Raw genomic sequence first — 15,915 nt, forward strand, 5'->3', positions numbered from 1 at the left:
AATTCCTTCTTTTTCTGTTTTCTTATTGCTTCTACTAGTTTCCTTATGGTTCTTTCATTCTTTTCCAAATTATCAAATTGGGTGCTTTATTTTTGGATGGTAATTCTGTGTATATATCAGAGTAAAGTTAAAATATGAGACTAGAAGCAATTGAAATTTAGAAATATTTGAGGTCTTAGTAGATTTCATCTCTTAAGATTTTTGTTGTTGTTGTTGTTTTTAATTTATTTTAGTTTTTTTTGGCTGCGTTTGGTCTTCGTTGCTGCGGTGGGCTTTCTCTAGTTGTCGTGAGCGGGGGCTACTCTTCGTTGCGGTGCGCGGGCTTCTCAGTGTGGTGGCTTCTCGTTGTGGAGAATGGGCTCTAGGCGTGCGGGCTTCAGTAGTTGTGACACGCGGGCTCTAGAGCGCAGGCTCAGTAGTTTTGGTGCATGGGCTTAGTTGCTCTGCGGCATGTGGGATCTTCCTGGACCAGGGCTCGAACCCCTGTCCCCTGCATTGGCAGGCGGATTCTTAACCACTGCGCCACGAGAGAGGCCCAGTCTCTTAAGATTTTTAATAAAAACTGGCTGTATGCTTTTCTCTTTTCAGTAGACGAGATATGTTATCAGTCTTCAACTTAACATTTAAGGCAAATGTCAGATTTTTTATTTAGTGAAATTATTGAGGAAAGAAAAGTTTTTATATTTCCATAAGCCACAAATCCCCATAGGCTTAAGGATTTTAATAAAATCCTGTACTGTGTATACATAGAGCAGCTAACATATATATAATACTCGGTGAATAGAATTTCATAGTTTTTAATCCTTTTAAACAATGCTAAAAATGGTGTGCTAAATTCTTTGATACTCCCTCCTCCAGGAGGTGGAGCTTAATTATCCTCCCTTTGAATACAGTACGAATATAGTGACTTGCTTCTAACGCATAGATTATGAAATGGGGATGGTAACTTTACAGTGGAGAAACCTGGCAAACACCACCTTAACCAGGGGATCAAGGTGAACTTCCCCTGTAATAAGTCATGGTGATACCATGGGTCCCCCAATATGAAGTAAAGAGAAAAGCAAATCAGCTCCGTAGTATTCTCCAAAATCCATAACCCCAGTCTAATAAAGCAACCCAGACTGAGGGACATTCTGCAAAATTCCTGACCACACTAGGCAAAAGTGTCAAGGTCATGAACTACAAGGAAAGATGGAGAAGCTGTCACAGACGGGAGGAAACTAAGGAAGCATGACAACCAAATGCAATGCAGTGTCCTGGATTAGATCCTGGAACAGAAAAGTGACCTTAGAAGAAAACTGGGAAAATCCAAAAAGAAAACAGAAGTCTGTAGCTGAGTTAATAGAATTAACTAAATGTTAACGTCTTAGTTTTGATCGTTGTACCGTGGTGATACAAGATGTTAACATTGGGAGAAGCTGGGTGAGGGTGTTCGGGAACTCTCTGTACTACCATTGCAACTGTTCTCTAAAATTATTTCAAAATGAAAAGTTAAAAAGAAAGCAACTACAAGTTTGCATGGTAAAGAAATAAAAAAATTTTACACCTACCAAAAAATTGTGGAATGAACTCTGCTACTGTTATGTGAACAGATGTCTCTGGCTTTGAGGAAAGTTCAGTGAGTTGTATATGTGGCTTCCTCAGGTGCTGTGATCAAGTAATTGAGATGATGGGCCTGGGAACACTGCGCTAGATGATGGAAAAGTGTCTGCAGGGGCATCAGGGACTTTTAGGTGGAAGATGCACGCGGAGAGGGCGAGTAAAGTAGCTTCATGAGTACGGGAATGAAAAAAAGCACTCTCATTTTATGGAGTAAGGTATTTTAAATGTATTTAACAAAATAAGTACTTTAAGTAAAGAAAAAAATGGAGTGCTGATAAATTCCTGATATATTAACCTTTTCTGCTTCAGAAATCTCTCTCTATTTTAAAGGCGGTAAATCCTTTTTATTAGTTTGTTGAATCATTGAGTAAAGGTATCAAATGTTAGTGAACTTCCTCTTCGCCTCTAGAAGAACGGACAACACAGGCCTAGTACATTTTTATAAAACCTTCAGTCCATGAGAAGTGCCCCTGAGGGGTTTTGTTGATATTTTTTTCCCCTAATTTTAAGTACGTTGTCTTGTAACTCTTATGTTTATAAAAATGGGGTAAGCAAAAGAATAAACAAAAAGCCAGTCTTGCAGTAGTTCTCAACTAGGAATCAGGATGCTCGGATTATCATTTGACCTCACCAAAGCGTGGCTTTGGCTGCCAGGTGGAGGTTGTTCGAGCCTGTCTCTGCTGCCTCCAGGCTGGTGTGAGGTTAGGCAAGAAGGGCACTGCGCTCCCTGCTCTTGCCCTCTCATCTGTACGGGAAGGTAGCGAGGAAGAGAGCCAGTGTAACCCTGCAGGGTTTGCTGCATAGGAGGCTTTGGAGCAATAGTAGGAATGCTCATTGGTTCCATTTGTCACAGCAAACAAATGAAAAGGAACTCATCAGCCTGTGGTGCATTGGTGCTTGGAAAGACTTAGAATCCCTTTGGAAGTTTTCAGATTCATCTTCAGACACAGCTTTGAAAAATTAATCCATGAGGCGTGGAAATATTTTCCAGCCCTCACCTGAGATATATGGTTCTGTCAGTGTAGTAAGCTGAGAGAAAATCTCCTGTACTCAGATCTCTTGAATCTCCCAGGTTGCTCAGAGGCAGAAGTGTTTTTGCATCTTTAACGATGCAGCTGTTTCTTAAACTTCCTGAGGGAGAAGGCGAATGCTTTATTTACTCTGTCTTGGTTCTCTGCACTTAGTCAGTCTGTTTTATTGTTTTTCATTAATTTTAGAAAATTCTTAGCCATTATTTCTTTAGATGTATCTGTTGCCTTGTTTCCTACCCCTCTTCTGGAACTCCAATTACAGCTACTGTAAGAACATTAGATATGGTTCTACAGTTCTTGGGTGCTCTGTTCTGTTTTCTTATACTGTTTTTCTCTTTGCATTTTGGTTTGGATAATTTCTTTTTTATTTTCAAGTTCACTACAGTATTTCTTTCCTTTGCTATACCTACTGTGCTGATAAACCAATTGAAGAAATTCTATGATACTATGTTTTTTACTTCTAGCATTTTCATTTGGCTCTTTTTTTATAGTTTTCATCTCTCTACTGAATACTCCCATCTGCCATCTGTTCATGCAAGTGGTCTGCCTTTTTTACTAGTTCATTCAACATATTAATTATAGTTGGTTTAAAGTCCCCATGTAGTAGTTCCAACATCTTGGTCATCTTTGGGTCTGGTTCTGCTGGTGGCTTTATGTTTTGACAGTGGATTGTTTTCTTTCGCATTTTGTTTCCGATAAATGTTGATTGAATGATGGACATTGTGTGTTAGAAAAACAGGAGACCTAAAGTAAATGTCGTGTCCAGAAATGGGCAGACCTCTTCTTCTGTGAGCCGTTAGCATGGGAGGTTGACTCAATCTAGCGTGTAATCAAGGTGGGTTTGGGTTTGTCCATTGCTAGACTTACCTCCAGCACCACACACTTCAGATGCTGCTGGTGGTCACCTTGTTCTTGTGTGGGGCACAAGGTACTAAGGTTTTTCTCAGAGTTCCAGCCTCACCCTCCACTTTCAGCAGGCCCTGCCCACCTGTGCCACACAGGAGGCCTTGCTCCCGTCGGTGGGTAGACTTCCCTTGCTTGTGTGTGGTGCCGGGCTCGTGGTGGAGCAGTAGGGTTCTGTTCCCCTGGTCCAGCCGCAGTCTGGCAGGCTTGCTTGCTGGGGCCTTGGAGGTGGGGCTTTCTCAGCATTCCTGCTCCTCCCCCTGGGCAGCTAGAGTCTGCCCTCTGTCTGTGGGCGTCTGAGGTTGGAGGGAGTTTCCTGCCCCTCCCTTGGTGGTAGCTGACCTCTGCGCTATATCCGTGTAGGAGCCTGATCTGAGCGAGTTTACCTGGTTGTCCTTCCGGGGCAGATGGCTTTTGCTTCTGCCCCTGCTACCAGGGCAGTGTCCCTCTGAGTTGCTGGTGGGAGGGTGTCCTGCTTATGTCTAGAACTTCCAAACTTCCAAACCCACACTCAGTTTGAGGAATTTGTTAAAATTTTAGCTGTTTTTCGAGGCTGCTTTTACGGTAGCCACCCCTACCTTCTGTGCTTTTCCAAAGCTGAAATAGTTAGAGTGTCCCATTGCTCCTGATGTCACTCTTTGGAATTTGGTTTCCCTGATTGCCTTATGACCATAGCTCTCCGATTGGCCCAAGACAAGTTATGGTGATAGTGGGGTATCTGGTGCCATTTTCTCATCGTTATGGTGGATTCCATGTTCCCTTGTGGCTTTCTGCATCCTAAGCAGAAGCAGATCCTTTATGTTGTGACCAACCAGTGGGTGGGGGGGTGGGGAAATAGAGCAGAATTGGGGCACCTGCTGATCCACAGCTACATGTCGTTGTCGGGTGTTTGGACAGTGCTACCTCTTGGGATTTGGGACAGAGGCTTAGCTGGCTGGTTTATCATTTTGTTTTGTGGTTTTCATTAGGAAAGTCCTTTGATGTACTAAAATGAAGCCTGTTGACGTAGGTCACTTTCAGGGGGTTCTGATGGAAAGGGCATTGCACAGTTGGCTGCTGACTGAATGAAGGGCACTGGAAAGCCGTCACTGCTTTGGGAGGCAGATGCTCTTGGACCACTAGGGATCCTGGGGTTCTTGTCCTTCTGTATAGTCTTTAAATGGTTGGATAGCCTGTCCACTAGGAACAGACTGGCGTGGCATAGTTTTAACAACCGTTTCTCTCTCTCGTGGTCTTTACGTGCGTAATATAAGGGAAACTTATAATCCCATTGCTGCCTTGCTGTTTCACCCAGAAACAAATTTTCCTTTTTCCCCCTCAAATCCGTTTCCCCCATCTTCTACCTTTTAAAATTCTGTATACAAGATGCGGTCATTATTATTAAATGATGGTCTTCCCCCTTTAAGGTCATGGGCTGGTACTTGGAAGATTTAGAAAGTCCCGTGAGATGCATGTGATGCCTGTGAGGGAGATGGATTTGTTCTTTCAACAAACGTTTGACTGCCCACTCCTTGACAGGCACTGTGCTAGGGGCTGCAAGACCAGTCGTGAGCAAAACCAGATGTGTTCCCACCCTCACAGTTTCCAGAGGAGTGCTGGCCTCTTCCTTGGAAGCTTAGAGATTCAGGTAGAAGGGGCATGTCATTAGTTGCTGTACTTTTCAGTATAAAGGTCTGTCACACTCGTACTTGATTTATTTTTATTATATCTAACTCTGTTCTGTGACCAGTTGGATTTCTTTACTGGCTTCAAGAATTGAGATGAATGGAGTGTAATGTTGAGATCCCATTCTGTCTCTCCTCTTCCCCTTCCTCCCTTTCCACCCCAAAACAGTGCTGAGTGTATTCTAACATAAGTGACAAAGACCCTGAGGGGGTAGGAGGGATGCAAGTGTTGAGCAGAGAGCTAACATGTTCTGATTGTCTGTTCTGCACTGGCACTGGGCAAGGGGCATTACAACCCTCATCTCACTGGATCTTCAGCTCCACGAGAAAGGCGCTGTGGTCTCCATCTCACAGATGCAAAAAGCAGAGGGGTTAAGTCACTTAAAATTGTGCAAGGTACTCATCGCCGTGGCTCTTTCTGCCGTACTGTGCGGGCTTCCTTTAAACACTTGTCATTGCTAATCCTGTTGGCTTTATGTTACTGAAAATCAAAGAAATTAAACCAAAGTAGCAGTTTCAATTTGAAGTATTTGTTTGCCTAAGTTCGTTTTAAGTTGGCCCAATCCTTGCCCTTTGCTTTATGATTCTAATATTTGAAAGCATCATAGGAACTTTGTAGTTCTTATGCTTTGAAATATGCACGTTTTACAAAATTACCGTGGTATCTGTTCAATGAAGAAAAGCTAAATGCTTTGTCAAAGGTTATTGTTATGACCATTTCATATGTGACTTACATTTCAGTTGTGTAGATCCACAGTGTAGAGTGCCTAGGGAATTTGCAGAGCTGTGGAAGAATCCCTCATTTAAACTTTTCAGATAGAGATAAGTGTGGCCCCTGTTGTAGGGGGAAAAAAACCCTCAAAACATAATAAGCATTTGCATTTGCTCACTGGATGGGAACACTGGTGCTTTCATGTGTTGCCAGCATAGCTGAAAACTCCTTCCTCTCTGCCGAAAAGTGGCTGATGCTGAGTCCTGGAGGGGCTGTAAATTACACCTTCTAAACACTTCAAGGTGTTAAAGAGGTCCTGCAGAAATAATTAAGCCTGCAAAGTTCACTTATCCTCAGGCTGAGACACTTGAACTATGATTATTGGCAAAGCTTGCTTCCTTTCTGAGAGAAATTGTAATTTGGTGGACAGGGCTAGATGATTTGAGACATCTTAAATCAGAAGCTCTGTCCTACACTTGTGCAGTTGGCTGGTATTCTAGGTGGATTTGTTACCAATCATTGTTTCCTATAAATCCCAAATGCTGCTGTCTCTGCTGTGATTCAGTGTGAACGTAAAGCTTTGGGATGCTTAAGTTTGAGTGTGGTGTGATTTAAAATAAAAGAACCTACGATGATGGACCCATTTGGGTAGAAAAGGAGGTAAATATTTAAGCTGTGTGTGTTTATGTGTGGGCTCACGCTTCTCAGTGAATTTTTACTCCTTTCAGTTCCTTGGTAGAGGACCATTTCCTAAAACTTACTGTGTGCTGGTACTCTTAATACTCTAGAATGGGGTAGGAAAAGGTCTGACTTTAGAGTTAGGATTCATGAGGGGTGACACTGCCACTTAACAGCTTTGTGTCTCAGTTTCCTCACATATAAAGTGAGATTTGCATCTGCCCCAAATAAGTGACAAACTGGTAATGAAGAGCAAATGAGACCACGGGTACAAAAGTGCTTTGCAACAGGGAAAACATTCTAACATTTGCAGGGATACTAATAAAAGAATGCCAGTTTCCACACCAAAGGAATTCACAGTCTAGCTGGAGAGAGAAATGTGATCATCTGAAATAGCAGCAAATCAGTGATAGAACAGAATATAAGAGACCTGACATATAAGGTAAAGGCTGTAAATGCTGTGGTGTTTCACAGTAAGAGAAGATTGTTGATGTTGGGGGCGCTCAACCTCACTAAAGGTCTCACAGAGAAGATGGATTCTTTTAGGTCTCATGAACTGTAGATATTTTGGCTGGATGATGGGAGGGAAAGCAGCAAGATGACTGAGCAGGAAGGAGATTGGAGTGAGTGGAGTGTATCTAAGAAGCAGCAGCAGGCAGCCAGCAGGCCCCCAGGCTGTACCCAGATGGCAGACCACAGGACAGCTTAAGTCAGATGCCCTTGGAAGCTAAATCTGTTTCTGATTTTCTCTGAGTAGGAGAAATTCTCATTGGGATGCTTCGCCTTCTTCTTAATGTTAGTGGAAACAACCGTCGTCCTATAACTCAGAAGTTATCCTTGGCTTTAACTAATGAATAGAGGACTTGCCCAGGAAACAGAACCAAAGTCAGTAAGTCTGGACTAGAAAGTGTCTCTTTCCTCCACCTATTTTGGTTACGCTTCCAGTTTCTCATGCTAAACTTGGAAATGTTCGCCCCCTTGCGTAAGTCCTAACAGTCTCTGATTTTGAGTGGACTCATAGGCCGAATGAAGCTGGAGAGGTCGTCTACACCATCATCATGCTTTCATTAGGAACCGAGTTTAAACTCTGCTTGGATAAGAAACTGTCTTCTTTCAGAAGACTCTGACACAGTAGCTGGTTTGGGAGTAACCCTCCGGTCAATAAAAGAAAAAGAAGTATAAGAGCTTATTAAAGTAGATGAAACAACAGTTCAGAGAGCAGCCCATGCAGTCAGGACTTGAGGGACAATTCCTGAGAGACAGGAGCACACTGAGGGGAGCTACTTGTTCACTCTGGCTCCTTCCCCGAGGGTGCTTCCTAATTCACAGCCCAGGGTATGGAGGCTTTGCAGAAAACAGCAGTCCCACAGGGCTGACAGGTTGGAGTTAGGGGCTTCCAGAGTATCTGGGATTTGAAGGACAAAATCCCAGGAGAAAGGGAACCACGGGGATATAGCAAAAAATGGGCATGCAATCTTCCCTTAAGGTGTTTGCCAACTTCTGAGGTGCACATGATCAGAACAAGACTCTGAGAATCCCTGCAGAAAGAAACAACTAGGAGCCTAACAAGCTCTGTAGCTATTTCAGCAACCGTGTATAGTACTGATGAGATAAAGATCAATGTTCAAGGCTGGGCAAGATGGAGGGATCCTGGTAAATACCCCAGGCTTTAATTGAAGACCCAGAAGGCCACACCTTCAGAGTAAGGGCAAGCTGAAAAAAGGTGGCCCTGACAAAACTTAAAACCAACCCCTGACGGGATTATAGTGGTCTGACTGCATTCTCTGTGCCTGCCAGAAGAATATGTTACATTCTTAGGAGGAAGATAATCTGGATCATCCAGAACCTCTACAGTTTTTTAATACAGAATGTTGGCATCCAATAAAAAATTAAGATGCATGCTAGAAATTGAAACCAAATGACCAAAATGAAGAGTAAAAACAGATGATAGAAAGAGAGTTACAGGTTATTCAGATACTGGGGTTATCAGTCAGGAACGAGCAATGTTCAATAATATAGAAGAAAAGAAGGAGGATTTCAACAAAGTTTTGAAATCTTCTTTTAAAAAGTCAAATGGAAATTCTGCAACTGAAAAATATAAGAAGGGAAAGTAAGAATTCCGTACATTGGTTTAATAGCAGTTTAGACACACACAAAAAAAGGATAAAGGATTATTGGACCAGAAGAAAAACTAGTAGAAAATACCCAGATTGAAGCACAGAGAGGAAAAATACAGAAAAGAGAATAAGAGACATATGGGACATGGTGAAAACACTTTACGTACATGTGTATTTGGAGTCCTAGAAGAAGAGGAGTGTGACAGAACCAATATTTTAAAAAAACATTGACTGAGAGTTTTCTAAAAACAGGGAGAGACATCAAATCATAGATTGGAGAAGCTCTCCAATCCTAAGTGGAATAAATACAAAGGGCCACACTGAGGTATATCTGTGAACCTCGATGAAACAAATAGAATGAGCATACACTTAAACTCAGCCGTATCAGAAATTACATTAAGCGTAAATGGACTATATGTACAATTGGAAGCCAAAGATTTTTGAATAGGATAAAATATTAAAAGCCATTTATATCCTTTTTATAAGAGACAATCCTGAGACAAGCTTTGAGGGCACAAATTTGAAAGTAAAAGTTTTGGAAGTAAACACACGCACACACATGTGCATGCACATGCACACAGGCAGAGAAAAATCAATAAAGATAAAGAATATTGAAACAGTACTTAAAATCAGCTTACTGTACTTGACAGTGGTGAAACATTACACTCATCAATGGCAAAATTCTCTTTTTTTAAAGTGCACATAGATCATTTACAAAAATAAGCTATGTACTGGGCCATAAATCAAGTTTAAATAAATTGCCAAGTTTTGAAATAACGTGTGTTTTCTGACTACAGTGCAAAGTAGAAATCAGTAACAGAAAGATAAATAGAAAATCCCAAAATGTTTGGAAATTAAACAGCATACTTCTAAATGACCCATGGATTAAAGAAACTATCACAATGGAAATTAAAAACATTTTTCACCTAAATTATAACGAAAATGATATATAAATGTGTGGGATGCATTTAAAATAGTGCATAGAAGTAAATTTATAGCTTTACATGTATGTATTAAAAAAGAAGAAAGATTGAAATATCTAAACTTCAACCTCAAGAAGCTAAATGCAGGATGAATTAAAGTCCCCCAAAACAGAAGAAAGTAAAAATAAGAGCAGAAAGGGACAAAATAGAAAAAAAAATGTAAGGTAAAGAAAATCAGCAAAACCAAACACTGGTTTTTTGAAAAGATAATAAAATTGATAAACATCCAGTAAGACTGATCAAGTACAAAGAGAAAACACAGATTATCAATATCAGGAATGAAAGGAGGTGTATTGCTACAGGTTCTATAGGCATTAAATAGGCATTGACACACATTTAGTCCAATAAATTTAACAATTTAGGTAAAGTGAACATATTCCTTGAAAAATACTACCTGCAAAACTGACATGAAAATGTGCATAATCTTATGGCTATGAAAGAAAATTAATCCATGATTTAAAACCTTTACACACCAAAAAAACACCTAGCCCAGATGGCTTTTTTGATGAATTCTCAGTCTTTCAAGGAAGAAGTAATGCCAACCTTGCGTAAAATTTGTCAAGGAATAGAACTTTTTCAACTCCTTCTATGAGGCCAGCATAACTTGACACCAAAACCTGATTTTAGTATTACAGTGTTGAGCAAAAGAGTAAATACTGTTCGATGCCATTAATATGAAATTCAGTAGTGGGCTAATAGAAATCAGAATAATGATTACTTTTGGAGGGGTGAGGTTCTGACTGGGGTGTGGAATGTTCTATATCTTTATCTGGGTAGTAGTTATAAGAGTACTGAAGGTAGAAATTCATTGAGTTGTACCCTTAAGATCTGTGCACTTTATGTATGTTATATCAAAAAAGACTCTAAACTTGCTCTGGTTAAACACGCTGATATTTCGTCTTAAATATCATGTCGTTTCTCTTAAACCTAAATTGAATCCAGTCTGCGTGTCACGTGCTCACGTGCTATTTTGACTGCCTTGATGCCCACTCTGATGGAGCTGGCTTGAACAGCAGGGAGGCTTTGCCTTGGTCTCCCTCTTCTTCGGGAGTAAGGCAATTACCCAGACCCAGAGTTGGCTGTGACGGAGCATCTAGTTCTTCACTCTCTTTGCTCACTTCACACAGTGTGGTTTTCTTCACAGGCACGGTGGTTCTGGGAAGCGTACTTCCAGTCAATCAAAGCCATTGCCCTGGCCACCCTGCAGATCATCAATGACCGGATCTATCCATACGCCGCCATCTCCTATGAAGACTGGAATGACCCTCCCTCCGTGGTAAATGAATTCCGGGGCGAGCCACATCAGGCCTGGGCCAGCTATCAGGAGGGGATGATGGAAAATGTACTGAATTTGTAAAGGTTATTTAAATTCGAGCTTTCTAAGATGGGAGTGTGCCGTAAGACTTGGGGCCGATAGGACCAGCTGAATTTTGAAATGATGACAAAAGTAAGAAATACCGAAGCAGCAGCTTCCAGTTTATTTTAAATGTGCTTAGGAAGACAGTATGTTTATTTATTACAGAAATAAATGGGGAGGCCTGGGTCTTGTTGGAAATGGAAGACTTCTGATGACTTTTGCAGTTGTGGTGCTTTGAACTCTTGAAAGGATTCTGTAAGCAACTTAATAATAACAGCTTATATTTTGAGCACTTCCTCTTGTGCTTTATGCTAAGTGCTTTCCGTGGATTATGTCAGTTAACATTCAGACCCCTTGTGAGGAACATCATCAGCAAAAGTGATCGAGAGGCATTAGGGATTGCTCAGGACTTTGGCTGAGGCCCCTGGGTATTTCCAGCAGCGAGATGGTGTGGTTGGAAGCTGCTCACAGGGCTTCGTCCTTGCTTGCAGGAGTCACGAGGCACTTGTGGCCTTGCAGGGAGTGTGTCAGCGGCCACGGCTTCTTTCTCACTGAAAGTGCCTGAAGCTGGAGAACACCTGCCGTCTGGCTCACAGACCCCGAGGCCTCCACCTGAGAGCACTAGGGTCTTCTCCATGTCAGACTGAATCGTTGCTCTCTTTCTGGCCGGCCGGCCTTGTCTCCTGACTCTACCTTCTCTAGATAGTCCTGTGTGCTGCCACCTGGTTAATCTTCATGTGGGGCCCTCCTTCCCTCCCTCCCTCCTTCCTGCCTTCCTTCCTCCCGCCTTTATTAAGTGGTTCCTGTGTGCCAGGCAGTCTGCCATGTGCTGAGAAAGCAGAAAAGGAAAGCAGGCCCTGCCCTCAGAGGAACTCTCCACTAACTTGGGAAGCCAGCGAGGAAGGGTATTGTGTGAGTAGTCCTGTGCACCCTAGCGTACGGGGTGGGGCAGGCGGCGCTCCTGGATGGGGGTGGGCAGGACACTTCCTGAAGCGAGGGTGCCTGGGAGGAAGTAAAACGGTAAAAGCAAAACAACAGCAGACACCTTTCTGTCTTGCTTGAGGTAAAGTTTCCTTCTGTCTGTCTCTTCCCTCGAATCTGTTGCCAAAGGTAACCTTCCAGAATGCTTCTATTCCTGTATACACCTAACTATATAATTTTAGAACACAAATGGGATCATACTATACATAGTATTCTGTACCTTGCCTTTTTTACTTTACTAATAGATCATGGGCTTACTTCCATTTCATTCTATATAGGTATACTTCAGGTTTAAGGATGGCTGTATACTATTCCATTGTTCAGGTGTATCTTACATGCAAATCTATTTTCTAACAGTAATACAAGGGACATCCTTTCCTATGTGTTTGCACATAAATGTGTGAGTGTATCTACAGAATTAATTCCAGCTGAGAAATTGCTGAAAGAATAAACACATTTTGAATGTTGATAGATATTAACAAATGGCCCTTTCAAAAGACTGTACCAGTTTATAGTTCCACCAGAAACATTTTGGTTATTCTGGTTCTCCATGCCTTCAGTAACCCTGAGTACTTGAATTTTTGCTCAAGTGGAGGTTGACATCTCTGTCAGTTTCTCCCAGAATACAAATATAAATCCTATCTGTATTTCGATTGGTCACATTGAATTTTTAGATAGTTTTAGGCATTTATTCATTCAGTGGGTACTTACTGAGTGCCTGATATGTTCCAGGCAGTGTTCTTGGGACTTGAAATATGTCAGTCAACAAAGCAGAGGAAAATCCATGCCTTGGGGATTTACATTGCAGTAGATCTTGCTATCTGGAAGCAAGATTTGTCTTTCTGGTAGAATTTTAAAGTTTTCTTTATATAGGTCCTTCACAAGTCCTGAAAATTTTTTTCTTAGGTATTTTATCTTTCTTATACTCTGATAAAGGAATATGTACTCTCTGGCCTTGTAGTTTCTAACTTTTGTGTGAAGACATATTACTGGCTTTTGAACATAAATTTTGAAATACTCTTTTACTGAATTCTGTAATTGTTTCACTTTTTAGAAGATGATTCTCTTGTGTCTTCTAGATATGCAAGCATATTTACAAATGCTAATTTCGCTTCCTTTTTTCAATATTTGAACCTTTTATTATCTTTGATCTAATTACCTTGGCTAGTAGTTCCAGAACAATGGTAAATGATGATCTGAGTGTTAAAAGGAGAAGGGCAGGTGTTTCTAGTCAGGGAAAGGGGGGGAAGTTAGGTTCCATCCAGAAGGACCAGCAAATTCAGAAGTCAGAGGGACAAGAGAGCATGGCGGTTTCAGGAACTTCGAGGGGGTCAGTGTGGCAAGAGTGAAGGGGGCTTGTGAGGGAGAAGCAGAAGGTGGAGCCTGCAGAGGGCCCAGGACACCAAACACCTGGCATCTTTTTTTTTTAATTATTATTTTGTATTTATTATTTTTGGCTGCGTTGAGTCTTCGTTGCTGCGCGCGGGCTTTCTCTAGTTGTGGTGAGCGGGTGCTACTCTTTGTCGTGGTGCGTGGGCTTCTCATTGCGGTGGCTTCTCTTGTTGCGGAGCACGGGCTCTAGGCGTGCGGGCTTCAGTAGTTGTGTTGTGCGGGCTTCAGTAGTTGTGTCACGCGGGCTCAGTAGTTGTGGCTCGTGAGCTCTAGAGTGCAGGCTCATTAGTTGTGACGCGCGGGCTTAGTTGCTCCGTGGCATGTGAGATCTTCCTGGACCAGGGCTCCAGCCCGCGTCCCCTGCATTGGCAGGCAGATTCTTAACCACTGTGCCACCAGGGAAGCCCACACCTGGCATCTTATGGAAGGCTCTGGAATGTTATCTGTGGGTGATGGGAGATCACTGAAGTATTTACACAGGAATCATGTGGTGAGATTGCGTTTCGGGTCAGTCTGACAACAGTGTGGAGGATGGATCCGCTGTAGGAGGTTGAGACTAGAGGCAGGAGGCTGTTTCAGGAACCCAGGTGAGAATTAATGCAGGACAAATGTGAGTGATATTAGGGATCACTGAGTAACTGGCGGGGGGCAGCTCAGGAAGAGTGAGGAACATGGTATCGTTTATCCAGATGTGGAGTGTGGGCGCACGGGCGTCATGGGCAAGGGCGGTGTTGGCATCCAAACGCAATCTGACGGCAGGGCCTTCCACAGTCCAGCTCCAGGCTGCCTTTCTAGCTTTATTTCCTTCTGTTGCCTTTCAGGGAGCACTAGATCTCTGGCAGCACAATTTTGTCCTTTCTGTGTTTGCTCCATGCTTTTCCTTCCCTGTGCCCTTGTGACTGTTAGTCCTTTCACTGAGATGCCTCCCTTCACCATTGTCTCTGGTCATCCACATTTTATCTGGATATCAGGGGCCTGCTTATATACCCCTTCCTCCATGAGGTTTTCCTGGACCCCTAACTAAGCACGAAGTAATCTTTCCTTCTTGTAACTCTTAAAGCATATTATCTGTTTCTTTCCTATCACTTAACATGCATAGAAGTATAATTTCCTATAAAGTTTTAAGCTTCTTAAGGGAATTTCTGAGTTATCTTGGTATTCCTCATAATACCTAGGATGATTTAATTCAGACAGGAAGCCCTTGATACATAAAGGAAGGAAGGAGGGAGGGAGGGAGGAAGATGGGGATCCCAGGACTTGAGCCATCCAAGGCTCACTCACATGCTGTTGTGACAGCCATTATTTTATTTGACCTTCACCCTGTTGGGAAGGTGGGGAAAGTGATAGATTCTTGTTCATCTCTAAAGGAGACACAATGAGGTTCACAGAGCCTGATGACTCGTCCAAGGTCATATAATGGGCAAGTTGTGTAAACAAGCAAGAACCCAGGTCTTCTACCTGCAGAGTATCTTGAGTTACTTATAGAGTTCTATGGGAGCCATTAAGCCTCCTCTGGGCTGAAACATTTCCACTCTTGTGAGTATATGGTACAAGCTTGAGACAAAGAATATCACATCTGTTCCTCTGTAGGAGAATTCATACAGATGGGATGGTCATGACGCAGCCAGAAAATGTGGAAACAGTAGGACTTTATTCTGTACTTTGAGCTAAAGGTCTAAGAAAAGGTATAAGAATAAATGGTTGGGATTTTGGTCTCTGTATTTCATAAGAATATAGACTAGGAGAAAATAGTATATGAAATTTTATAGTTTTGAAATAGATGTATTTTAATTTAGGACAAAACGATCAAAGTGCTGGACTCTAATTTGGGAAAGAACACAAGTATAAAAAGCATAGATCTGGATATGCAACTGGAAAATATATTCTTAATTTTTTCCTTTAACTCTCTCTTAAATAATCCTTTTTAGGGAAATTTAGTGTTTACCACATTTCTAGGAGTTCCGGCGTTGAGAGCCCTGATTTAAAGCTGTGGGTTGTACATTTCTGCATCTTTAGTGAAAGCAACTGACAGGCAGCCTGAGTAACGTTGATTTATTTACAGTTAACTTTCCCCCTCCCTTTCAGAAATACTTAACCTACCCTACATGTGATTACTATGAGCCCAACCTTCAGGGGAGTCTCCCCTCTAGATTCCATCAAATTACAACATCAGACACCCCGAGGTGGGAGTAGGTGTGGATCTTGGTCAGTAAATCAAGGGACGGTCTGGTTCTTTCAAAGATCTGCTGTCAGGGCCTCCAGCCATGCGCTGAGCTTGCTCAGCTGGAGAGGAGGGGTGAGAGTAGAGAGCCCTGTTTTGGCCTGATGCCGCTGCCTTAGTTTAATGTAAAACAAAAAAAGGGCCTATGTGTGTGAATGATGGAGACAGCGAGGGGTAGCCTTGCAGAAACCAAGTGCTGGTGTCGGCAGATGCTTTGCCATTCTCTTCTGTAACCAGAGAGGGGGCCGATTACGTCATCCACGTTGCGCTACAC

The 15,915-nt window shown here is 42.3% G+C and overlaps 1 protein-coding gene across 3 annotated transcripts in view; it reads left to right on the forward strand.

Moving 5' to 3' along the window:
- Positions 1–15,915, forward strand: part of EXT2 (exostosin glycosyltransferase 2) — a 133,872-nt gene that overhangs the window by 53,584 nt on the left and 64,373 nt on the right. For 2 of the 3 annotated variants that reach the window (XM_068555501.1, XM_068555503.1), the window contains one exon: positions 10,835–10,966. The exons of the other annotated variant lie outside the window; for it this stretch is intronic. In XM_068555501.1, coding sequence (XP_068411602.1) covers positions 10,835–10,966 — 132 coding nt within the window. The remainder of the gene's footprint in view (positions 1–10,834; positions 10,967–15,915) is intronic. 3 annotated transcript variants of the gene reach the window in all.

Source organism: Eschrichtius robustus, chromosome 11 (assembly GCF_028021215.1).
Source record: "Eschrichtius robustus isolate mEscRob2 chromosome 11, mEscRob2.pri, whole genome shotgun sequence".
Taxonomy (NCBI): Eukaryota; Metazoa; Chordata; class Mammalia; order Artiodactyla; family Eschrichtiidae; genus Eschrichtius; species Eschrichtius robustus.